A 27,141-nucleotide genomic window follows, 5' to 3' on the forward strand; every position below is an offset into this window, starting at 1 on the left:
GTAGCACCTACATACACCAGACTTTTCAGTTTCATTCCTATCTATATTCTGAAGCTTTTTACAGAGGGGTTTGTTCATGTATCATCCGTGGCCTAATTTATATAACATGTTATTCCTAAAAATTCCACTTTTTTTTTTATGGCCGTTGAGAGTAACTTCTGATTTATTGAGTGATAAAAAGAGATATCCAAAATTCCCTTGGACTCTAATATGTCAACAAAATGAAACAAGAAAGTTCAACCTGGCTTCATCCAATGTTCAGATTTGTGTTCTGGAAATGTATTCAAATTAGCATATATTTAATAAGTTGAAGCTTCATTTGCATATTAAAACATAACATTTCAGAAAACTTGTAATTAAAAAAAAAAATGTGTCTTAGTATAAGTAATGAACATGGGAAGTTTCATGGTGATTTATATTAGTTAAATGTCTTACCATATTCACCTTTAGAGTGTCCCCTTAATGCCATAACATTGTTTGTTATAGATATGGTGAATATTGTGATATTATGGCCCATATTTCCATGTGTCACAGCAGTGAAATGTAGGCACATCCTCTGATTTTAAACCTGCAGAAGGCAGAATATGTTTGACATCATTGGGCAAAAATTCCATAATAACCTTTCAGCATATTGTAGTTCAAGTGCTCTGAGAGATAACTAGACTTCTGCACCTCCTCATGGCTCTGTTTTCAGGCTTTAAAAAAGTCTGTGACGTGAGACTTTGGCCAATCACAGGTCATTTCAGAGAGAGAGCGTTCCTATTGGCTGTTTATTCAACGGAGGCAGCTGTCACTCACTCGCGAACTCGGATCAAATGGTCAAACTAGGCAGCGCTGATCAAATATTAATCAATATCCTGTTACATTAATGCCTATTTCTCACGTCAAATGATTTCAGAAACATCTTGTAGTGTACTGTTTAGCTGTAAAATGAGAAAGTTTGCTCCGGCTGGTGGGCGGTGCTTAGTATTTCCTCAACAGATCTCAACATGGCTGCTGGGTCACAAACTTTCTCATTTTACAGATAAACAGTACACTACAAGATGTTCCTGAAAACATATGAGTCGAGAAATAGGCATTACAGTAACAGAATATGGATTAATATTTGATCAGCGCTGCCTGGTTTGACCCGAGTGGCAAGGCTCCAGCTCGGCTCTGATTGGTTGTTTTCCTCCTGTCTGTCAAATCTTGCAGATACCATTAGGAACACCTGAGGACACAGAGGCACATGTGTTTATTTCAGATTACCTGTCTCATGCACTACTCTAAGGATATAGTGATAATTTTATAAAAATAACTTCTTTTTTTTGCTCCATTTCTATACCCACTGCAGCTTTAAATATGAGCTTCATTTCCTGGTTTATCATGTCACCACTACGTGACTGTTTGTTATCGTAAAAGCAGATGCAATCACGGAATTAAAAAAAAAAAAAAAAATCTGCAATAATCCTGTGTGTTTTTATTTCACTGAGGTGACGTCATTGTCTACAGCTGAGACACACACAGACACAAAAGAACACAATATAATGAGAGAAAAGCTGCTTTAAAACACTTGTCTTCGATGTAATAAAGTGTCATGCGTGTGGGCGTCAGAAGACATGCTGATGATGATGATGATGATGATTTCCTCCACCTTGTGGGAGGATCCGTCCACACAGAGCTCACTCGCTCTTCCTCCTTCAGCCGCGATGCATCACTGCAGTCCGGAGGTGTCCTCACACACAGACAGGCTGGAGGCGAGATAGAAGAAGAACAAACCTCTCAGATTTACATTTGTTCGTGTCTTTATAAATATATATATATATATATCCTCTTCTCGGTGAAACCTGGTCGTTGTGAGAGAGCTGAGAGGATGCACAGCCTCAGACATGGGGTGAAAACCAAGCGGACTGAGTCCAACCTCGGAGCTGAGCGGGAGCATTTTGACAAACAGCAGGTAAACATATATATAAGAAGAGTCTGCGGGTTTTAATGCTCACTGCAGGACGGACACCTGCGTCTTATTCAGGCCTGCTGCTGTCTGTATGTGGCTGCACTGCTGGGACTGTGTGTGTGTGTGTGTGTGTTCTTGTGCAGCTACCTATGTGAGGACCAATTTGAGTTTTAGACCTTCAGAGTGAGGACATTTTTGGAAAGTGAGGATATTTTGGCCGGTCCTCTCTTTGGGACAGACCTTCAAAGGCCTGTTTGAGGGTTCAAGGGTTTTAAGGTCCAGGTTAGAATTAGGTTTAGGTAAGAGTTAGTGTAAGGGTTGGGTTAGGCATTTAGTTGTGATGGTTAAGGCTAGGGTAAGGGCCTTGGGAATGCATTATATCAATGGGTGTCCTCACAAAGATAGAAGTACACAGGTGTGTGTGTGTGTGTGTGGTTGGTGCTTACAGTGTATACCGCATAGGCCACGTTTCCAATTAACACCTTGACTTTGATATTTGAATTAAATGTCTTGTCTAGCTACTTGACAAAAAAGTCCAATTACAGCCAGGTGTGTGTGTGTTTTAAATGTGTATATCCCCAGAAACAGCAGGCTATATTTATCATTATCTGGCCAACACTGCAACGTTTACTTTAAAAATCTAAGTCAAGTGTTTCATTGGTAAAAACAGACAATGATTAGACAAACTTGTTTTATTTCACATTATATTTCAGAGGCTCAATTGTCAATTCTGCCCTTTTAAGCAAGAAAGACTGAAAGCCAACCATGTCTCTGTATATAGTCCCACCATTCATTCCTCTCTTATGCTGATCTAGTCCTTCCTGTTTGGCCACCTTTCCTTTCCTCCCTTCCATTCTTTCAGTGTCTTTAACATCCTCATTGTTGGATGTAGAATTTAAGGAAACAGGGAGAAAAAAAAGAGCTTTAACTTTGTTATATTGCCTTGTGGGAGTACTTAGAAATGTGATTAAGTTTCCTTGTGAATGTGTGCACTGAAGGAATGAGGTTTGTCTCACTCTTCATGCAACAACAGGTGCTTTGTGGTTTCTGGCTCTCTGCAGTCATCCGCCAAGTAAACTCTTTATACTCTTTACCATCATACAACATACTTTAATGTGTAGACAATATTGTTGAGTAAAGATGAACCAGCTGCTGCTTCCAAGTGAAGCACACAGTCTGACTTGGAAATGTGAGATTCAGGCGAGGTTCCAGCGACTAAAGAAGCTGTTAAACAGCTGCCTGGGAGTTCAGGCTTGCAGCACTTTCATGTTTCAGTATTATGCTATCTGAAATGGGCTGAGCTTTTCCTCTGCTGGGTGTATATCCCTCTTGTCAGTGTTTTATTTGCTTTTGAAGCACGTGTAGAGAGGTGGAGCTGAGGTTCTTGGACTCCTGCTTGTCTTTCATCTTGCGGCCTTTTCTCACAAAATAGCTAGAATAAATTATAACATTTTAATCATAATAATAATAAAAAATACTAATTTCTCGTACTCAGTTCCCTCCCTACTGCATGATTGTTGCCCAGAGTCCACTTGTGTAACAATGCAGCATATTTGTTGATTGGAGCAGCAAATGGCAACAAGCAGCCACAGTTTTGGTTTCAAAACGAGGCTGTTGTCTTACTAGTTCCATGCTGTGTGCTACAAATGTCCAACAAGGCGTGTTGTGTGTAAAGGACACGTGTCAAAGTGTTGTTTGAAACTCGCAGCCCATTGAGAATCGAGTGGAACCAGTTAGATTAACTGGTGTTTGAACTGGTTGTTTATATGAATGACTGTCGGGTGCCACTGCTCAGCTAAATGAATCCACTGGGCAACATGCAAATGAAGCAGGCAGTATGAGGAAGACTCCTGATTATTGTACGCCTCCCAATTAGCATTTTAGTACAACTAGTTTGGTGGATGTGGAAACTGAACTGGTGAACTAGTTGCAGAATGAACAGACTAATCTGTATAAAATGGTGCAACTATTTGGTTAAATAAGTGTCCTTTTAATCTTATCCTTTTCTGTTTAAAAGGCTTCTATGTGCAGGAGGGAGACCCTTTTATTTCTCTATTATATATTATATATATTTCTCAGTGTCAGAGGTTCTCAGTAATGCTGAGTCATCCAGTACTCTTACTGAAACTCCTGCTGCACCTCCACTCTCTCCTGCGTTCTCTTCTTTATGTCGACCTCGGTACCAAGGTGAAATGTCTCACACAGCGTCCTGTGTGTGTGTTGTGTGTGTGTGTGTGTAGTGTTTGCTTTCACTCAGTCCTGTTGCCTGAGTGAGCGCCCATGAGAGAGGGAAGGGGGATGGGAGTATCGGAGGGTAAACACACAGCCACACTGAGTGGGAGTAGAGAGAGATTTAAAAGCACGTTGATTGTTTCACACTTTTAATGAAAACAGGCTCATGTGTTAAGTGAAGACTTTGTTTTAGCTGTGAGATCTTAAGTCAGTGTTTAATGTCAACAAACAAAAAGGGGATTCAAGCTATGACTTCACCTTCAACGGTTTCTATCAAAGTGTTTCTACGCACAGAATGCTCATGATTAAGTATTTTGAGCAGAACAACACATGTAATGCTCATGCATTATTTACAAAAACGCGTGCTCATGATGCCCATAATTTCCTTGTATTTTCACCCAAATAGACCAAATATAAAGTCTTAAACACAGTGCATCATAATACTGTATCTATGTTTTGTGCCGTGGCTTCCATTATGTTAAACCGGCCCTCATAATCATGAACATCATGTGAATCATGAGCTAATTAAGCAGCTCTGCCAACTGGCCAAAAAAACAGTGTCTGGCTGCTAGAGAACAGTTTATCTTTTGTTGAATATTTTAGAGGATTCAGTATTAATAATTAACTTAGACATAACCTAATAATAAGACCTGACCTCTGTCTGTTCAGCCATTCAATAGATTCATTCACTAAGTTCATCCATTCATACTGCCTTTTGTTGACATATTTCCAAAACTGAAAGTTAATTATCTTCAGTGAGAGTTTTATCTTATCTATGTGAACAGGATTTTATAACAAAAATATAAATATATATATACAAATAAAACGTATCTAATTTGGCATGAGTCTTTGTATTATAGCTGTTGCCATGTTTGCCTGTGGTTCCAAGGTACCTCGTAATTGCCAAATGGGTGTCCTTTTAATCCATTGAACTTGGTATGGATATGATGTATGAACAATATTTGTTGTTAATTCTACATGGTAAATTCTTACTTCCATGGCAAATGTTTAGCATTAAGAGTAACGTAGAAGAAGATGTGTGGTTTCTGGGCTGGAAGAGTGCTTTTTATATATCTGTTTAGGGACGGATGAGCAGTTAGGAGAACAAAACTAGATATCCAGTGTGGGCTCTTGTGTTAGGATTATTGCCTGTGTTGATGTGGGAGAGGCTGAAGTAGTTTAATTAGAAAAGGGACAAAGAAACAGTAGGAGAGGAGAGGAGCAACACAATAAGAAGTTAAAACCCCACCATTCTGCCTTCTTTTTTTTAGAGGGGTAGTGGTGGGGTACAGGTTTTTTAGGGAGAAATAGCGGGTCGGCAGTAGATGTCATAGAGAAGTGGTGTAAATCATCTGAAAGCTGGGAACCTGAATATTAATTTGAGATCAGCTCAGCACTGTGTCAAATTGTTTTAGTCATAAAGAAGAAATAGAAATTAATTAATAAATGAATTAACTAATTAAGATAAATTGTGAATGTGAATAAGGGTTAAGAACATTATGATAGAAGTATGTGATGGCCATTTCCATGCTCACTTACGTCTCATAAGTTGTTGCAGCAGTGTTTTGGTTGATGCCATTTGTTACAAAGATTTGGTGGTAAATTGAACCATTTTTTACCACTTGAGAATTGATAAAAATTATCAATAATCCCTCCAAAATACCACATTAACACACCAAGACCTCGAGGAACACCATAGAAAAAGCCATGCTGTGATTTGATATAAAAATCTTTTGACATTTGGAGATTTCTGCAAGAATTGCATTTTTTGGTGATTAGATGGCGAGCACTTCTGTTCTCAACTGCTCAGAAAGCCCCTTATTGTCAATCTACCTAGGAAAGTCATCCATCCTCTGAATGCTCTAGGTCTGTAGTTTGTGGCTGTAAAGTTTCATGAGGCTGTGATTATCCTAGAGGTCACCCAAGGTCATTTTATACAGTGAGGTCAAGTTTAAAAAAAAATGGCCTCACTACAGTGAAATGGCCACTATGGGGACTAACATCATCACACAGGAATACAGTTGGCCTCATTGGATCCACAAGAGTCTCAGCTTTACATTGATACCCAATTATGTAATTATTTATTTATTTATACTTATTTATTAGTTATTTGTGTAATTCCAAGACTGTTTAGGGACCCCAGTATGCAGAAATATTCAAATACACCATTTTCGAATAGGTGGAAATAACACATTTGTACTGCATTCAAATAACTGCACTTTTGACCAAGTTTCTGTCCAAAACTGCATGTCATAAATTGAGCATGTCTGTAAAGAGGAGACTCGTGGGTACCCATTTAACTCATTTCCATCCACATATCTTGAGGTCAGAGGTCAAGGGACCCCCTTGAAAATCGCTGTGCCAGCTTTTCCTCACCAAAATTCAGCGTAACTTCGTAGCATTATTTAACGTTCTTCCTGATAAGCTAGCATGACGTGGTTGGTACCTATGGATTCCTTAGGTTTTCTCGAGCCCACTACAACCGAGAAAGATCTGAGAAAGAATATTAAATTTAAAAAAGGCGTGAAAAGTGATTTGAGGAGCATTTTGAACATTTCTTGTAAATCCAAATGTTCAATGAAAATGGTGTCAAGAATATTTAACACTTAACGTTGCATTTCCTTTGTTGCTTCTGTGACTCACACTGTCACTGCTTTCAGTGATTTAATACGCTGGTCAGGTGTGAGCATTCTTGTTAGCGCTACATGTAGCTAATAGGTGTGAACTGCATGTGTCAAAGTCTGTTTGTGACCTTGTCAGCTAGAGACCCAGCAGCAGTCTGTTGAATTAAGCTGATAAGGACCTGCAATAAGTGCTCTGGCCTCGGGGCATTATGTCCAGTGAGAAGCAGCTCAGGTGTAGCGCTGATGCTTTGACTTCGTTAACTTCATCTTCTGTGCCACACCAGGATGTCCAAGCACATGGACACGCTGCTGAAAGGCAGAGATGACAAGGCAAGGTTGGAGGTATGTCTGCAGCGTGGAGGATGTAGAGGCCGTGGATAGAGGCTACAGTAATGCTAGCTGGCAATAGACCTTATGGCAGGCTCCGGGGGATTAGTACAGGCTTTCCCTCCCTCTCACTTCTCCTCTCTGCTGCTCAGAGGATTTACTGACGCTTGAACCAGATGCAGCACAAACTTGTTGTGCAGTCGACAGTGTCAGCATGTCTGGAGCACTCGGACAGAATCGCTCTGTTAGTAAATAGTTTGGATTTCATCTGACTTACCTTTTGACCATGACATTAAGGAAATGGTATCTGTGTTTGTGTTAGTGTGTGACCTGGGTGTAGGTTGATGTGAGGCTTGATAGTGAGACTTTGTATCATGTGTAGTTGGAGCCTTTCTCAGTTATGGTGAAAAAAAACCCAGTAAAATAAGTTGTTAAATTTGCAGGTAATGAAAGAACTATTTGATTAAGTAGATTAATCGATCGGATAAAACATTTGATTAAGTCACCTTGAAGAAATTATGATTGGCATTTTACCTGTTTTGATGTTTTATAGACCAAACAGTTAATCAAGGAAATAATCAATTAATCAATTATTAGAATAATCATTAGTTGCAGCCCTACTAGTAATTGAAGGGTTTGCTACAAGGGCTGCACACTATTAGTCGATTAGTCGACTAATCGGTCGTTTTGGTCTTAGTCAACTATGATTTCTTTAGTTGATTAGTCTTTTTTTAGAGCTGCAACGATTAATCGATTAGTTGTCAACTATTAAATTGATCGCCAACTATTTTGATAATCGATTAATCTGTTTGAGTAATTTGTTGAGAAAACAAAATCTAAATTCTCTGACTCCAACTTCTTAAATGTGAATATTTTCTGGTTTCTTTACTCCTCTATGACAGTAAACTGAATGTTTTTGAGTTGTGGACAAAACAAGACATTTGAAGACGTCATCTTGGGCTTTGGGAAAAACGGTTTGACATTTTTCACCATTTAATAGACCAAACAATTAATCGATCAATCCAGAAAATAATCGACAGTGAAAATAATCATTAGTTGCAGCCCTACTTTTTTCATGCTGAATAACCTATTTCCAAGAAACCTATGAGCACATCTCTGGTAATCACGAAGTGGTGCTTTTGTGTGACTCTTTGTGGAGAAACTTTTACAAATCTGTTGATTAAATCAACTAAATCATCTAATTGATTAGTCGACAAAATCGTATGAGTGTTAGTTGATGAGTATGAGTTTCTTTGGTTGAGGTCGGCCCTAGTTGCTACTGTAGTGTGGTCCCCATGCAGCCAGAGCCCATTACTTCGCCAGTAGCCTTGAGCAAAGGCATGTAAGGGTATGTACTCTAAAGTGCTCCAGTGAGTGACACTGAAACCGCCTATTGTTTTCCCAAAAAGCTGCAATACAGCACACTAACAGCAGTGCATATTGTGACAGTTAACTTTGTGCAGTATTTGGTCACCCTCCACCTCTCGTCCTGCATTCGGTGTCCTCCACCTTCCCGTCCCTCGCTCTCTCGCTGCTCTCTGACTGACAGCCATTCTGAATGTACCATGAGAGTCTCCCTGCAGCCTCCCTGCTCAGCGGCCATCTGTTGAGGCCTCAGTGCCAGTCTCTGTGTGCCAGAGCGCGGCCCCTATCCAACCCAATCTTCTACCCCAGCTGTCGGCCTTCCTCCCCCAACAGACCCCTCATTGTCACACAGGCCTCCATGCTAGCCCGCTGCACTTGCCCTGTGTAAACGACGAGCTAGCAGTTAATTTGCGTCAGAAGCAGGCGGGTAGGCGGGCAGGCGGGCGGGAGGGAGTCTCCTATTAACCAGTACACCCCTCTCTCACTCTGAACGCCACAGTAGCCCCTCTGTGCTTTGTTGTGTGACCATGTATGTTTTGCTGGTTGTGTGTGTGTAGACTGGGGTGAGCGGCGACTCCCTGGTTTTGTAATGTATTAAAGAGGCTTTTATAGGGTAACGTGGGATTAGGGGCCTCGGCTGCCACTGATATGTGATTATGTTTCAAACAAAGATGTGACATGGATCTCTAAGCCTGTGTTTGAGGGTAAGACCAAAGAGCCAGAGTCTTATGCTGATGTCATGTACTGGTATGTGCAACTTCTACTACATATTATGGTTACACACTCATGTTTAAGGAGCGTTTTTGTACAGCAAGATACTTTGGGAAGAGAGGCCGAGATTGAAGATGTTGCTGCTTTAATGCTTGAACTCTATGTTGGATTAGTCTTTTATGTAATACTGTGATCGGAAGCTGGCACCATAGAGATACTGTGTGTCTCAATAGATGTGTTAAAAGGAGCAGATGTGCATTTTGTGTTACATTTCTGTTGTAGTTTTTCCTATTTTGGTGCAAATTGGTAAGGATTTGACTCAAGTAATCACAGCTAAGCATGTTGGGAGAATTATAAAAAAATAATGTGTATTTTTCTTAATTCTGTAAACTGCACCCAGCAGGTTTTAACAAAGACTAGCAGGTCTGGTTGATTGCAACACCTCATTGGAACATCATGGGACTGTAGAGTGAGTTATTCTCCGGCGCGTTGATTACTTTTCCAGCGCACTTCCCTCAAACAAAACACAGCAATGACTTGTGACTTAAGGCGGGGTACGCCACACAGTTTTTAAGCCTGATTTAGCTGTGGGTGGTGTCACAGTTAGTCCAGGGTAATTGTGCTGTCTAGCAGCAGCTCTGGTCATTACGTAATGGTTATGTGTTAGTGAGTTAATGTTTCAAATCTCTCTTGTAGGATCCCAAAAGGCGAACATCATGGTCAGGTGTGTTTGATTTGATAAGAGATTGTTCTACATTCCTCAGTCGACATGTAGTCGGGCTCAAATTGAAACTCGTTTTAGTAGTTTATTCAAATTTAATTTAAAAGACATCTTTGGCTTGCATCAAATTTTGACTACAAGCTTTCCTCTTTGCAAATCACAGCCCTGAGCACAGCTGCTGTACGCCATTATCGGTTCCATGGTTATGTCAGCATCAAGATACTGTGTGAAGAAATGCATTCTTGTGAGTGAAGGTTTTCCATGAAATCCGACAGTGTTTGTTTTCAGACTTGTGCAACAAAAAGCGAGAATTGTGTGTGTGCATCAAGGACAGCAGAAGATACAGAAACTCTGTAAATGACATTTTCAAGTCTTTTCAAGGTTGCTTTGCTTATGATTGAAAAAGCTTGTTATTCAGTTGGCCTTGGAAATAATTAATGAAAGAATAACATACACTTTAGCTCAAGAGGAATTTTTTATGGATATTAAATTTATTTGCAAATTAGATTGTTTCTAAAAACTAGGGCTGAACTGAATGCTTCGGAGCTTTGACTGTTGCCATGGTAACCAACCTCCAAATACGTATTTGAATGCTTTATTTTTTATTTTATATATATATAAGATAATTAATGATATGTAATAGTAATGTATAAATCCCAAAATAGCCCATGAAATAAGGAATAATCCCAACAGCATTATTCATTATTCATATTCAGCATTGATTATTATTAGTTATTCTCAGACGGATATCACTGTTTATTGTATGTAGAGGTGCGTGTGTGTACAGTAGTGCGGCAGTGGCACGTAAACCGGGGAGATGTAGACAGACAGACCGAAGAACATGTCAGCCTGCTGCGCTGCGTCACGCCACGCCGCAAAACTTTGAATAACTTCAAATGTTTCTCATCAAAGCTCCGAAGCCCAAAAAATGGTACAGCCCTACTAAAAACATTATAAAAGTTGTGCACGGTCAGTAACAAGACAGCAACCCTAGAGCTGGATTCAATGTCTTGCTCAAAAGTACTTCAGTAGAGTGGCAGAAGGATTAATAATAATAATAATAAATTTTTTATATAGCACCTTTTTAATTACAAAGTGCTTTGACAGACAAAGCAAGCAAAAGCAGGCAATATAACAACAAAAAGCCAAACAGTGAGGCTAAACAAAAGCCAGACAGATAAAACAGTACAATAGATAAAAAAAACATATCAATTAGGAGTAGAACCCTCCCAAGTAAAGGATTGCTTCCTCAGTCTCTATGCTATCATTTTATTGGCACAAAAGGGGGATGACTATGTGAAGAGCACTCTGGTGTAACATGACCACACCAGGCAGTTATCATATTGCTTTTGTATGAGAGGTTCATTGAATTAAGGGAATGTCCATGGGGAGTGGGGACACACTCATCCAACAGACTAGAGATCCAGACTGTGTGTGTTTCTGTCTCTACCTTCCTGCTCCTTTTCAGTGACACTTGTTTTACCTGCTGGACAGGTTGTAGAGCAGCTCGCTGTGTGCCCTGCGGTTCTCTGTGATGACACTCCGTCTCTCTCACTATCAGGAGGATCATTTATGTGATGGTATCTTTGGATGCAGGGTTTGTTTTCTCTGAGCTGAGCTCCCATAGATGACGAGGCATAAAGCTAAACACCACTTCTTTTCCGTGGTCACTTTTCACTTTAAGTCAGACTGAGTTTAACATCACAACCATTCATAAATCTAGCTGCCAGTTCATGATCAATTACTGTCTGTTTTTGGTCAGTTAAAATCAGGCTAACCATATGGTGAGAGTCGCTGTGTGTGTACACAGTGCAGAGTCATTGTTTCTCTGATTCATTCCTGTCATTGCAGTGCAGCCTGTTTGACTCCTGGTCTTTGTTTAACTTCTCATGACTTATGTATTTGTTGTAATGTCTATTGTAAGCCCTACAACCGATGGTTGTGTGGGCGGAGAAGCAAGCTGTACAAGATTAACTCCTCTCCTCTCCTCTCCTCTCCTCTCCTCTCCTCTGCTCTCCTCTCCTTTCAGCTGAACAGCATCAGCAAGGCCATCAACTCCGCTGAGACGCCTGTGAAGGAGAAACATGCACGACGTATCCTTTTTTTCTTTTTTAGATCAGTAGTGTGTGGAACTGCCTTTAGGCCACATCTTGTAAGGTCGTTTAATTGTAAGGCATGTATATCCTATTAGTGTCACTCTTTTTGGACAGACAGTTGATATTTTGTCATTGTTTACCTTCATAGACGGAAACATGTCAGCACAGTTGAAATTAAGTCATCATGAAACAGCATTTTGGGAGAATGTTTAATCTCTAATTTGATGTATTTCCTGTTTGAACAGAATATTAGGAGAAATAGGTGTATATCGTGGAAACCCAGCTATCAAGAACATGTCTGTTTTCATTTCATTGTGTGGGAAATGGTACATGTCGCAGGTGGAATAGCCAGCTGCAGTCCTTTAATAGTTTGTGCTTCCGTAACAACACGACAACAGGAATTATCCTGGGCACTCACAGGGAGAAGGGAGCCTACACCTTCTGGTCCTACGCTCTGGGCTTCCCTCTGGCCGGCAGCTCCATCCTCAGCTGGAAGTTCTGCAGCGTGTTGCACAAAATCCTGCGGGACGGACACCGCAATGTACGCCACCAAGTACCCTTCTCTCACTGCCCATTACTATCTATGACACCAGGGAGATGTTATTAATAGAGTGGAGTTGTTGAGTGATCAAATACCAGACTGTTGCAGCATCATGAGTTCAACATAAAGCTTTGTTAGTGTGATGAAATCTACATACAAACTTTTAACTGTGGAACATGATGTCATTATTAACATAATCTTGTCTTTCACTTGTCAATCTAATCTTTTAATCTGTACATTAACACTTTGTCTGAAAGACAAAAGCCTCATATTTATTTAAATGTGACGTCTAGAGTTGTTCATTCAAGCTGTCACCTCCTCAGGTTCTACAAGACTGCATGAGGCATCACAGTTCTCTAGTTGAAATTGGGAAACTATGGGTGAGTCTTTGCATCTTTTTTATTAATTCTTAATTTATAAAGTTAACTGGATTTCCCGTTAACGCTGAGATAATACCCCTTCAGTGAGAGAAAAAGAAGCTTCAACTTTACGAGATAGATTAAAAAAAGAGATTTTTCTCATTATTTGTGCTTAGTTGTTGTTTTTCTAGATGACGTCATACAAGTAATAGTATTATTTTCAGTATTATTGTTGTCATGATTATTATTACGGTTTTTAATAATTATTCTTTTTATTATCTATTATTATTGATTCTATCATTTATGTATTCTCTCTCTCTCTCTCTATATATATATATATATATATATATTATTCCGTATTTATTTATTTAACTTTTTTTACTTATGTATTTATTTATCTTTATTTTTGAAGAGTGTACTTCTTGTGTCTTTTGACATTATGTTTGTTTATTTGTTTATAAGGAAAAGAAGCATGGCAATACTATGTTTTGCCCTCTTGGAAAAATGATGCTACACAATAAAAACATTTGAAACAATTCTTGCTTCTCTGCTCCTGTCTTTTCCAGAGCAACCTCCACGACAAATATGGACAGCTGGTGGCTCTGTATAGCAAGCTGCTCTGCACTAAAATGGAGTTTCATGTGAAGGTAAGAGCATCCTCTGTCGTATGTCACACCACGCGGTATGTTACCAAGATGCACATAATGTGAATGGCACTAAACCTCCTAAAATGTACCTCTGCAGCATTCAGATATCCCACCGAACCTGGAGGCCACAGATGAAGTACTGGAGAAGTGCGCAGGAACCGACATTAATAATGTGTGAGTTTACAAATACTGCAGGAAGTGACTTTTTTAAGTTTCTGTTTAGCCTTAAATCATCATCATAATCAGTCATAAGCACAGCTGCTGCCACCCAAACGAGTTTAAAAACAAAAGTGTTCAAGCCCTGCTGCTCGTTTAGTTCCACAGGGTCACATCATCATTGTTTCTGAGCGGGGCCTCTTTTCTGTCTAACGAAGGTATCAACTTCTCTCCTGCAGGTTCCAGCTCACAGTGGAGGTGTTTGATTACCTGGACGCAGAGCTGAGGCTGGCCGAGACAGGTGAAAAGAAAAAACCCTCCCCTCCCACCTTTCCCCCCATCCTACTCTTCCAAGGATGAGAAATTTGAGCTACAGTCGAGGGCTGCGACCTGCTGACATTATCTATTTATGTACAAAAGCAGGGAACCCTTTGAAGAAGGGTTATTGTGAGCAACTCTTATCCTGCCGGTTTTCACAGACTGTAGTCCATTTCTTTAGAAAGTGATTTCAATCACGTGGTCCAGTTTTAACTCTTGTCCTCCTGTGTTTCCTGAATTTGTTTAAACTGATGAGGAAATGCCTTCAATTAGAGGACATTATGTTGATTTCCTCCAGTGCTACTGTAGTGGTTTAAGCTCCTCCCATCATGCCTGCAGGGTGGAGGATCACGTCTCAAACAGATTTTGCAGCTGTACTGTGAAAGACGTGTACTTTGTAGGTATACACACATGAATTCTCAGTCTCAGCACTATGTTTTAGAGTCATTGACACAAAACCTCCGTACTAATGTTTGCATGTAGCTGGAAGTATGTGTTGCTACCTCAGCGATAAGCTGTAACAAGAGAGCCGAATGTGAAAACTAACTCTGCAACAGTAACCGACTCAATGGAAGACTGTGCACTTTATTTAATCACCGGTATCTGCACAGAAGATGACTTACAGAATGGGTAAAAGTACAGCCTATGTTTGCACCACAAGAGGCCTTTATCAATTCCCCATTGAGGACTAGACATAGGAATCAAGTACACAACAAAATGTTTGGTAAGTGACAGTCAAAAGGGATGCTTAACATGTACTGTATGTTTTCTGTCTATCTTCCAGTGATCCGACAGCTCAACACATCCATCGCCATCTCCACTCTCACATCCGGCCAGTGTCGGCTGTCTCCACTCATCCAAGTTGTCCAGGACTGTAGTCACCTCTACCACTTCACTGTCAAGATGCTGTTCAAGCTGCATGCCTGTAAGAACAGTTCCCTCTTTGCCTGTAAATTCTGGGATAAAGTTGTTAAATTTTAACATAAATAAAGCAAGTAAATTATGGCTATAATTCAAGCTATTTCCTTGAGATTATTTATGTGTCTCAAAGCATGACAAATTTTGTGCCTTGTCATGGATTTCAGGTCTCCCCGCTGACACCTTACAAGGACACCGTGATCGTTTCCATGACCAGTTCCACAGGTAGGTCATCCACGGCCTCGGGCTACGAGTGAATGAGGGTGACGATGGCATCAAAGGGGAGAGAGTCATTCTTTTACCAAAGCAAGTGTGCAACATAATCCTGCCTCACCCGGCAGTGCCCATGCAAATGTGCACATATCACTGCTTTCCATCCCCCACCCTTTGTGGCGTGTCAGTTGGTGTCACGGTCACACACGCATTTATATCTTTGCTGCCAAGTTCAGAGCGGAGTCTCCAGGGTTGGGGGCTGATGATGCCATTAGATTCACATGTCTAACATTTATCACAAATCGTGTAGTTTAATTGTTTTACCCCAATGCTTCATGTGTCGTTTTAGTACAATGACACAGTTTGCCAAACCTGCCATATTAACCAGTTGTCCTTTTTCCCACAGCCTTAAGACCTTCTTCAATAAAGCCAGAGACATGCTGTACTTCAAGAGACTGATCCAGATCCCCAAGCTGCCTGATGTAAGAGCTCAGAGGGATGGGGAGAAGGGATGTCAAAGACTTTACTATAACCCTAATACTGCTATTGTTACCTACAAACTGGGGAAATTAGCTTATTATTTACGTAGACAGCTATGGGTTTTTGAAACTTGCCTTTCTTATAGTCAACCATAAATAAAACGATAACGTACTGTTACAGGTTTAACCACCTTTTGTCTGTCTCCTTGTCAGTCCCCACCTAACTTCCTGCACGCAGCCTCACTGGCCAAGCACTCGAAGCTGGTGGTGGTCATCCCTGATGAGTACGAAGCAGAGCAACAAGATGACGATGATGATGATCCCGAGCCGCTCATCGAAGTCAGCGAAGTCTCAACACCCATCGTACAGTCACAGCCACCGGTATGGCACATAAGTCACAGATGCATGCATGTATACAGCCGCTCACACAAGTAAGCAGCACTTTTTCACTTATTCTTTTACTTTTTTTCAGCAACTGGACATATTCGATGAGACATTTGGACCTCCAAACGGAGGCTTTGATGACCGGTGAGCCTCGGTGTTTTTCACTGTAACCTCTGATTGTCAATCAGACTATTTGGTTTCAGTGTGCCGTCTGTGCCAGCGCACCATGACTATGTGTTTTCTGTCCGGCAGGGATCTCCAGATTGAGAGCCTGAAGCGGGACCTGGAGTTGTTGAGAGCAGAGCTGGAGAGAGTCAAAGCAGAGGTAAAGAAAGGACTGTTGGGAATGAATCACCTGTTTCCGGCTTGTTTTGTGTGCACAGAAGAGGTGTGACAGTAGCGAGCATTATTATTATCTACGTGCAAAGGAATCTGGGTCATGTGTTGGGTGGATGCAAACGCTGCTCCTGGCATGAGGAATGTGGCAAGTAGACTCTGAAGGAGACGAGGGTGTCCATTTGAGGTTTTTTGACGTCACGGATGTGATTCCCGCTTGCAACCTATTTTGCTTTTTTGCATGTCATCCCTCCTCTCTCTGCTGTGTTTTGTTTTTTTCTATTGCCCTAAAAGCAGACAAAGTAAAAATAGCAGGAGATAAGTTTGGGCTGGTATCAAGAGATGAGCTAGTGGCGTTTGTGAGATGAAAATTTCATGATTGTCATGTTGAATATTGAACAAACTGGATGTTTACGAACTCCATTAGATTATTCCTAAAGTCTCCCTTTCCCCCTCCTGAAGGCTCAGCGTTACATCACACAGCTGAAGTCCCAGATCAACAGTTTGGAGTCCGAACTAGAAGAACAGCGTGCACAGAAACAACGTGCTCTCGTGGAAAACGAACAACTGCGCATGGAGCTGGAGGCTACGCGTCGCCGAAACGCAGAACACGAGAGCTCACAGGCCTTCTTCACTGAAGCAGACAGTAAGACATACAGTCAACGCCGTCTCTCGTATATATGGACAAAATGTGGCATACGAAAACGCTGTCATCTCTCTCCGCTATGCAGAAAGAGCGCAGGCCACCGAGCAGCGGTACAATAAGCTGAAGGAGAAGCACACAGAGCTGGTGGGCAGCCATGCTGAATTACTCCGGAAGGTACAGACAGACTGCAGACCAGTCCAGAGATGTTTGTTCTAAATTAGATGTCAGCACCCGGCTGTTTGTGGTAACACTAAATGCGTTAATGTGCTGACAGAGTGCAGACACTGTGAGGATGCTATCAGCAACCCAGCAGACCCAGGATGAGGTGGAGAGGACCAAACAGGAGCTGTCGTTTCAGGTTGAACGAATAAAACAGGAAGCTGACATGAAGGTTGGTGGTTTTCCTTTTAAATAAACACGGAGGTGTTAAGGTAGCAGTGCAGTGAATTAATGCTGTTTTGTTGTCACTGTAGCTGGAAGAGCAGAAGTTTGAAATGGAGAGGCTGAAGAGAGAACTGGAGGAGAAGATGGCAGAAATGATACGCGTCAAGGGTACTCTACAGAGCAGTGAGAAGGTGAGTGTTCACCTGTAACGTAATGGTGTTTAGCTAATTCACCACCATTTAGTATCTAGAGTTGTTCTGTGTTTGGATGCTTGAGGCATGATGTCACACATTTCCGGATGGACTTTCCTTCCGACACTCACGGCCATCTGCCTCTTCTGGCTTCTCTCATCTCTCTCTGTCTCTCTCTCTCTGTCTTTGCCAGACTTCGGCGCAAATGAACAGCTCGGTGACGGCTCTGCAGGCGGAGAAGGAGCGTCTGATGCGATCTGTTAGCGAGAAGGAGGCAGAGCTGTCGTCTCTGCGGCAGTCTGCGCAGTTGCAGCAGTCGTCGCTTCAGCAGGAGCGAGAGAGGAGCAGCAGGGAGCTGGGAGACCTGCAAGGCAAACTGCAGGAGAAGGTCAGTCAGGACGGTTGAGCCGAGCTCAGCAGACAAGTCTCCACTCAATACATTTTGCTATTCAGCAGTATTTTAGCTCCTTAAGAAAAAGCACGTTATTTTTTTTATATCCCTAGTATCACATTATAATCATGAGCAAATCTTAAAAAAACATATTTTAAAAACACTGACTTTTACTGGGCATATGCCGAGGGTGACTGTGCATATTTGTACAATGGCTATATTTACATGAATTACAATATTATAATAGTAACCCTGAGAAAATACTTCCAATCAATTAAATATATTGTAATGTAGAGTTTTTTCCATTTTAGTCAAATTATTGCCATGCAGTTTAGACTTGTAGGGTACAGTTTAAACCTAATCAAACTATGACTCACAATCAGTTTTTAAAGCATTTTAGAAAACATGCTGTGACAAATAATGGTGGCCAAGCTGTCTGATGACACACACTCCACCATCTGATTCTACCATAATGAATAGATGAAAAGGAAAAGGCTTTTTGCTGGTTTTGTACAAAGATGACCACAAAGATAGGCTATACCGTGGCGACTGTATGAAGGAAAGACGGGTCTGAATACTGCAGGAGAAGTGTGCAGTGGTGTAATCTGGAGTCTTCACTGATTCAACAGGCTTTGCTCTGCTATGCACATAAACATGAAAATGAACAGAATAGTGCTCCAGGGATGACTTTTTTTTAGGCCAATCAGGAAGTTAGCTTCACATTGGTTCCCTCAGCTAAAAGCCAATGGGATTTTTCCATTGGGTTTTGGATTATTGCAGAAAATAAGCTCTGTGGCAAACAAACGTTTATGATACTTACGTTTTGTTCAACAAGATAATCTTCACAAATGAACACCACTTTATGATTTTTGAAGTGTGAATGCAATCGCCAGAAGTAAAAAGCTAACGTTAGGCTATAAACAAACTACACCGTGGTCGCATGAGTATACACAACAAGGCTGTAAAGGCGGACGAGTCTGCGTGATGACGTTTAGTAGTCGCATTTAGCCACTTGTTAGCAACCGGCTTTTTTAGGACACGGAAAGGATTCAAAGTTCAAGAGTGGGATATTTATTGACGTATTTTATGTCGTAGAACAAAATGTTAAAATCTCTTCAGCGTGTGATAACCACAGACCTTATTTCAGGCATCCAAATAAAAACCCATTTAAAAAAACCCATTGACTTCCAGATGAGGGGACCGGAAGTGCTAAAAAGCTAACTTGTTTCCAGGTTTTAGGACTCATTCCTGCACCACTCAATAGCTTGAAGACACTCTATGAAAAAAGCTCACATAAATCATCCTGGAAGGAGGCTGTCATCCATGTAAATGTAGTCGATGTGAAACAAGCTATAATTTTAGTTAAAAAGAAAACGTGTATGCTCGGCAACAATTTTGGATGAATAAAGTTTGACTGAAGTTTGAAGACTTGTCAATTTTGAAAGAAATAAAGCAGAATATGGGTGTACATGGATGCATTTGCATGGAGAAATGTGCAAATCTTTTATCTGGACGTCCTGTTCTCTACTGTACTCACTGCACCTAAATGAGGGCAATAAGGAAACTGTATTATGCAGATATCAAGATTGGCTGTCAGGAGATATTCTCATACAAAAATCAAAAAACTAGTTTATGTATGCCAATATAATTCTCTTGTCATCAACAAGTATTAAATCATACACGTATGCATGCTCTTTTGAATGTGTATTTGTGTGTGTGCATTGTAGTCGAGTCAGGAGGAGCAGCTGAAGCAGAAGCTTCTGGAGGAGCAGTTTGCTCTGCTGCAGGGAACTGTCACAGAGGCTGAGAACATCATTCAGGACGCCGTCGCTAAGCTGGATGATCCCCTTCATATACGCTGCACCAGCTCTCCAGGTCAGACCACTACTCTGTTACTTCCACAGACATAAACTGAACAGATTAACAACAAAGTAAGAGACGTGTGTGACCGACCCTAGCTGGTTGAACGTATTCAGTATATTGACTAATCTAGAAACTTAAACAAAGCTTGTGTTTTTGTGTTTATTTTTTCAATCCTCTGTTTGTCCTCCAAACACAGATTACCTTGTGAGTCGGGCGGAGGCGACGCTGGGCTCCGTAGACAAAGTGAAAAAGGGCCATGCAGATTATCTGAGTAACATGGGGGGTGAGTTTGCTCTGCTTCTGATTCAACACGATCCCGCTGACCTCATGACAGTTTGTTTCTGGTTTGTTAATGTGGCGTACTGCTCTCTGACTGTATGCTCTTGTAAGCAGATGCTGGAGGATTGCTGAGGGCTCTGACCCAGTTCTCCCACTTGGCTGCGGATACAATCATCAACGGCAGCGCCACTGCACACATGGCGCCCATTGACCACGCAGACCGTAAGGGATATCTGGATTACCTCGTTGACATTACACTAGTTATATTAATATTTATTACTCAGGCCATTCATCCACATGTAAAGCTACATCTCTGTTATATATATTGATATATATTTTTTTATTTCAAACCTCAACTTTAAATGCTTCAAGCTGCATTATGTCCGATAGTTGATCTCTGCCCTTTTACTCCCCACAGGATTGACGGAGAACTGCAGAGGCTGTGCCACTGAGAGTCTGCAGTTCCTCAAGGACCTGAAGGCCAAGAACACCCTCCTGAAGGCAGACCCGGCCGCCGTTCGCTTGATCATTCAAAAGATCCTGTACTTGGGCCAGGTGAGAGACACCAACACAGAATATCTGTACTCTGTTTTTATTAAATTAATATAAATGTATGTGGCAGTGTGGTGCAGTGGTTGTGTGTCTGTGTGGAGGTTGCATTTTGTCCCTGTGTTCGCGTGGGTTTCCTCCGAGTTCTCCGGTTTCCTCCCACCACCACTAAAAAATAAAAATATGCTCAAATCATAACATGGCAAACTGCAGCACAGCAGGCAACAACAGCTGTCAGTGTGTCAGTGTGATGACTTGATTATGACTTGCTCCAAACTGCATGTGATTATCATAAAGTGGGCATGTCTGTAAAGAGGAGACTCGTGGGTACCCATAGAACCCAATTTCTTTCACATATCTTGAGGTCAGAGGTCAGGAGACCCCTTTGAAAAAGGCCATACCAGTTTTTCCTTGCCAAAATTTAGCACAAGTTTGGAGCTTTTTTTAGCCTCCTTTGCAACAAGCTGGTATGACATGTTTGGTACCAATGGATTCCTTAGGCTCTCTAGTTTCATATGATGCCGGTATCTTCACTCAAAACTTGCTTTAAAACCGAGTCTGCTACAACCTCCGAAAGATCAAATGCGTTAATGTGTTTATGAAATTAGTAGCGTTAAACAGCAGCCCTAATTATGAGATATGAATTACAGTTCTGTATAAAAGTATGTTCGTTAAATGAATACATTTTTCCGACACAGTTTGCCGCTTTCAGACGATTAATGTTAGACAGAAATATGATTATGAATAATACCTTGTCTTCACCTACTCCACCATGGGCAACATCTGTCACCCTGCTCTGTTACCACCACACTGTCTGCACAGTGTGCAGTGACCTAATGTAGGTTTGCTGAAATGAAAGCAGCATCATACTGTTTATTTAGCATTGTGTTAAGCACTCCTACCACTACTTGTTTCTGGGACAGTGAGGTAAACTTCTGTCAGCAATCCAACACCCACAGGTGATGAGTTGGTCTCACATTAATTTAAAACTGTAAATGAGATGAACTCTCTATTTATCCACTTTATCTTTCGCTTCCGAGGAGGCCAAAATAAATAGATGAAATAGAGATTTTGCTTCTGGCTTTGACTCAATGTCAGTGGGTGTTGGATTACAGATACATTAACTATTTTAGCTTCCCTCTACAAAAAGTCCAAATCCACAGGAAACACCTCCATCTGCCTCCTGAATTATGAACAGTGTAAATGCATCAGTGTGTTCTTATGCAGTGTTTAGATTTGGAAATACAATTTGTGATATTGTTGTCATTGGTATTTTTTTACGTTTTGTTTGGATCTCAAATCTTTTTTCTGTATCACGACTTGATAGAGCAATGTTTTAAGTCCTTTCAAATATTGTTCACTTGTATTTTTCGTTGTCATTACTAATCATTTGTCCTCTTGTTATATCTAGGAGCTGCGGCCAAAAGGCATGGATATTCGTCAGGATGAGCTGGGAGATCTGGTTGATAAGGAAATGGCTGCAACATCAGCGGCTATTGAGGAGGCGGTCCGCAGGATTGATGTAATTCTTACTATAAGATGTGCTAATATTATCGGTAATGAATTTACCTGTAATATTGTGCAGTGTATCTCTGACAAATGTCATGTATGGTTGTTTAGGAAATGATGAATCAAGCACGAAAGGACACATCAGGAATTAAACTGGAGGTCAACGAAAGGTTTGTTAATTTCTCAGACTTCAAACACCAACTTCTAACAAGACGCATCATCCTTTTAATAAAAATCTAATTGGAGGGGACTGTTACAGTCTTTCAGATTTTGAAATCTCTCATCCGACTAATAATTATATGCTGAGCACAATACTGCTGAGCGTCCTCTGTCGTTGTTGCCTGTCATTCGTCAATGAATGTTGTTAACTGAAGAAAAACCTATGAATCACTTTGTACATTTTGTTCTAACTCTCTACTATTTCACTCTTTTACAGAATCCTCAACAGCTGCACAGACCTGATGAAGGTACTATAGTTCGAAGTGTTTCAGCTAATATACTGTATGTTCTGTACTGCCAGAGTCTCCCCTGCATGTTCCCTGTTTCTAATTATCGTCCTAATATCTTGCTTCTCTTCTGTTATCATCCACTCCTCCGTAGGCCATCCGCATGCTGATCATAGCGTCTACAGACTTACAGAAGGAGATTGTCGAGGGTGGCAGGGTGAGTCACACTCTTCTAATTTTGAATCCAAAACTGGCAGCTCGGCTTCGTTTGAGTGCAACAGCTTTTGTTTCAAATCGGGAGCTGCTCTGCTCCATTCAGAAAAAACAACAACCACCAGGACTAACAGTACTATTGTTTTGCTTGTTCAGGGCGCAGCCTCCATTAAGGAGTTCTACGCCAGAAACTCTCGCTGGACTGAGGGACTCATCTCTGCTGCCAAGGCTGTGGGATGGGGAGCCACAGAGATGGTGTAAGTCATACAGGACATTACATCTTACATCAGTGGTGGAATGTAACTAAGTACATTTACTCAAGTACTGTACTTAAGTACACTTTTCAGGTGCTTGGACTTTACTTGAGTATTTCCATTTCATGCTACTTTATACTTCTACTCCTACATTTTGGAGGAAATATATTTAACTTTTTACTGCACTACATTTGTTTGACAGCATTATTTACTAGTTACTTTATAGATTCAGGTTATCAATACAAAATATAAAGCATAATCAACAAATAATTTATGGTGTAATATTATGGGTTAAGGTACTCAGTAGTATATAAAGTAGTTTAAATCAGCCCCACCTTTAACAGTTATGGTGATGTCCACATTTAATGCATCACTTATTATAATGAGTAAATGAGTTTTTACTTTTGGTACTTTGAATTTATTTTGATGCGGATACTTGTGTACTTTTACTTAAGTAATATTTTGAATACAGGACTTTTACTTGTAATTGAGTATTATTACACTGTAGTTTTGCAAAGAGTACTTCTTCCACCACTGCATCTTATATTCTCATATCATTCAATATGTCATGTTGCATTTTAAACAAATTAATTGTTACTGTAAACAAATGATCTACACAGGATGTGGCTCTTTGGCTAATATCAAAAACAAGAGTCATCTCTTATACATTATAGAGAAAGTTCAGTCTTTAATCTTTTTCATTACAAAGTGCATGTGCCATCCAGGGACTTTGCTAGACATGTTGGGTTGCAGCTCAGGCACAGTAAATATCTTTACCTGCTTCCTCACAGGGAGTCTGCTGATAAGGTGGTGCTGCACACAGGCAAATACGAAGAGTTGATTGTCTGCTCCCACGAGATCGCTGCCAGCACAGCTCAGCTGGTTGCTGCCTCAAAGGTAATGCTCTAATTTCCAAGAGAAAGACAATGAGATTGTATTACTGTAGAAATATACTACATTGTAACTGTGTGCAACTCAAGCGTTCTCCTCTGCACTCAGGTTAAGGCGGACCGCAGCAGTACAAGGCTGACAGTTCTCCAGAAGGCCTCTCGCCAGGTGAATGAAATGGCAGCTAACGTGGTGGCCTCGACGAGGACGGGCCAGGAGAACCTGGAGGAAAAAGGTGAGCACAATGTGATCTGTGTTCTAACTAGATCATCGTAGACTCTGATGAGCATCTGTCTAATAATTCTAAAAACACTTTTCATGTGTAGAAACCATGGACTTCTCTGGGCTGTCCGTCATCAAGTTGAGAAAAGAAGAAATGGAGTCACAGGTAAGTCATGATGATGGGTCTGTGAGGGGTTTTAAAGAGTGAGGCTGCAAGTGTATGCGTCTTACTTTTGATACTTTATATGTTAGCTACTGAAAACATTCACTCCTCATATTTCTTAATGATTAAATTGAATGATGTAAGTCTCCAGCTGTCATCTAAAACAGTGGTTCCCAACCTATTGAACCTTGTATGGTGGTTCCTAACCTTGAAGCCACCCCTACTTGCATCTAAGAGAAGCTGAGCCCCCCGACATCATCATTCTTAAAAATGTATAAATCCTCGAACAAAATCCTCAATTTGAATAAAGTGATTCAGTGTATTAAATGAGTTAGTCTTTTTTATGAAATCAACTTTCTTTAATGAATAGAACTCGTCAGTTTCGTCAACATAAATAAAGTGATGGCGTCTTGACGGATTCGCCAAGCGAAAGTAGATACATAATGATCTTTTTTTTGTAACGACTTAATTAATTTACTGTAATAGTGTTAGAAATAGATTTTTGATATTCTGGTTAAATAAATGTAATTTATGGTGCTGTCAGATTGATGCTAGACCGCTCAGAGCAGACTGGCGCACCTCCTGTGAGCTTTAGCGCCCCCCTGGGGGGGGCCCGAACCTCAGGTTGAGAACCACTGATGACAAACACAGGTCATATCATATTGCTGTGATATATTTATTAATATTGTCTTCAGAAAGATACATTTTGCAGTGTGTGTTGGTTGGTAAGGTGAGGTTCATTATGAGGTTCAGTTGTGATTACAAAGCTCCGCAATCTTATCGCAAACTGGAGGCTACCAATTGAAATTAATATATTCAGCCATAAATAAATTTGCAGAAAACACAGTTTAACACTGAAAAATTAAATGCAAGCACAAGCTATAATACTTATGTACCTGGTTTATTTTCCCATTTCACATAAATGAGCTTGACCTGCAACTCATTTGACATGGTGGAAGTCATTCATTTAACTAAATATAGCAGGAACAGTTTTGACCATAAATAACCACCTGTTTATACCCCGCACCCTCAGGTGAAGGTGCTGGAATTAGAGAGTCAGCTGGAGAACGAGCGTCTGCGTTTGGGCGAGCTGAGGAAGAAGCACTACGAGGTGGCCGGAGTTCCTTCAGAGCTGGTTTCTGAGGGGAACGGAGAAACCTCCTCGCCGGCCCATCCTGCCAACATGTCACCAAAACCCGGCAAGCCTGCTCTCTTTAGGAAACCTACGTTGGCCCAGAAACCAAACGTACCACAAAAAAACCCGGTAAGGGCTGTGAAGAAAAAGCTGTGTTGTATGAAAGAAAATAAGATACGACTGGTTGGTAAATCTCATCTCTTTTCTTCTGTATGTTGCAGTTTAAGTAATGCCTGAGCAGAAGAGGAAAATGCTCCACTAATGGATGGTTGGATTGACCAGAGAAAGAACATACGGTTCCTTTAAGTTGCATGCTGACAATCCTCTGCCTCATCCTGCATCTCACTGTTTTCCTTTCTTTCTTTTTGTTTTTCTTTTTTGCCAAAATGGACCAGAAGCCTGATTCTTGACCCTGATGCCTGTAAGGGATATGCTGTCTTTACCCCTTGTTTTTTTTTTTTTAAGATGCTTACACATGCCATCCAGGCAGAACCCTTTTTTTATTTTAGTATTTGGCATCGAGAACAAAAAATGGTTAATATTATACTTTGAAGCTGTGTTAAAGTATTTTTTTCTGCATCACAACAATTTTAGATGATTAAGTACTACTGCTGCTTTTAGAATACAAACCTTGATAATAATAACCACAAATCGACAGCATACAGTATATTGTAGTGTGTGTGTCAATAGTTAGTTTTCATCAACCTTTTGCACACTACTTTGGACGTTCATAACAGAGCACATCACGTTTTTCTTCATGTACACTGTATGCTATTTATGTTGTGGTGGGCGGTAAAGGAAACTGGGGAATCACATCATGTGCGTCAATGTCGCTGCAAAGGTTTTACATACCTCTGGCTTTGCCTTCATGATGGACTGAGTTCCTCTAATGTGCAAAACAGCTTTCTCTCTCAACAGTACAAGATTGTCTCCGAGGCCTTGGAATGTACTGTACTGTGTGTGAATCATACCTGTAAAGACATACGGTCTGTATAGGAGCGTGCCACTCGCACCGAGTATAATTTATATCTACACTCATCTCTTGAATGTCCCTTTATTATAGGAGAACCTGGATATCACGTTAAAGCATATAAATAGAATTGATGCTTGCACACAAATATGGGATGTAGGTGTCCTTAATTGTCAAATTCTTCTTTTAGGCTGAAGATTTAGGGTTAGTTGATGTACAATGTAAAGGTGTTCAAGTTCTCTTTGCCTCTGGGAGCTTTTCATACAGGGTCTTAAAATGCATCTTTTTATGTTCTGTCCTTTCCTCTGTACGAAATGTCTTTATACACTCAGATCTATTAATATATTTTAGTAAAGATAATAGTGGTTTCTCCTTGTAAGAAGTGTAAATGTCAAACAAATGAACAATAAATGTTTGATTTAATGTCCCATTGTGTTACTTTGTCTCTTATTAAGCTTTTTTTTAGGTCTCAAAGATTTGATCAATAATGACATATAATCACACAACGCACATTCAAGAAGAAACTAAAAGAATTGAATGGGCTTTTCCCCCCCAACAGTATTGAACAGGCTATATAATATTATCTAAGGTTAAACAAAACTAATTTGTTACACTGGTATGATTAACCATATATGACTGTATTTGCAGCCTATAACTAAAACGGATGACAATTACGAT

At 40.6% G+C, this 27,141-nt stretch overlaps 1 protein-coding gene across 1 annotated transcript; it reads left to right on the top strand.

The window, feature by feature from the left end:
- The first annotated feature begins 1,613 nt into the window (after positions 1-1,613).
- On the top strand, positions 1,614-26,891 carry hip1rb (huntingtin interacting protein 1 related b). The gene is made up of 32 exons (XM_037777699.1): positions 1,614-1,936; positions 11,943-12,006; positions 12,408-12,550; positions 12,874-12,930; positions 13,476-13,556; positions 13,654-13,730; positions 13,952-14,013; positions 14,815-14,955; positions 15,116-15,173; positions 15,568-15,643; positions 15,854-16,021; positions 16,113-16,168; positions 16,277-16,349; positions 16,823-17,006; positions 17,092-17,180; positions 17,281-17,397; positions 17,480-17,581; positions 17,775-17,969; positions 19,700-19,847; positions 20,032-20,118; positions 20,229-20,336; positions 20,533-20,669; positions 22,075-22,185; positions 22,284-22,342; positions 22,609-22,639; positions 22,773-22,835; positions 22,988-23,088; positions 23,877-23,982; positions 24,085-24,208; positions 24,300-24,361; positions 25,392-25,622; positions 25,715-26,891. The coding sequence occupies exons 1-32, from the start codon at positions 1,853-1,855 to the stop codon at positions 25,721-25,723; spliced, it is 3,204 nt and encodes a 1,067-aa protein (XP_037633627.1). The 5' UTR covers positions 1,614-1,852; the 3' UTR covers positions 25,724-26,891.
- The last annotated feature ends 250 nt before the right edge of the window (positions 26,892-27,141 follow it).

Source organism: Sebastes umbrosus, chromosome 8 (assembly GCF_015220745.1).
Source record: "Sebastes umbrosus isolate fSebUmb1 chromosome 8, fSebUmb1.pri, whole genome shotgun sequence".
In the NCBI taxonomy this organism is placed as follows: domain Eukaryota; kingdom Metazoa; phylum Chordata; class Actinopteri; order Perciformes; family Sebastidae; genus Sebastes; species Sebastes umbrosus.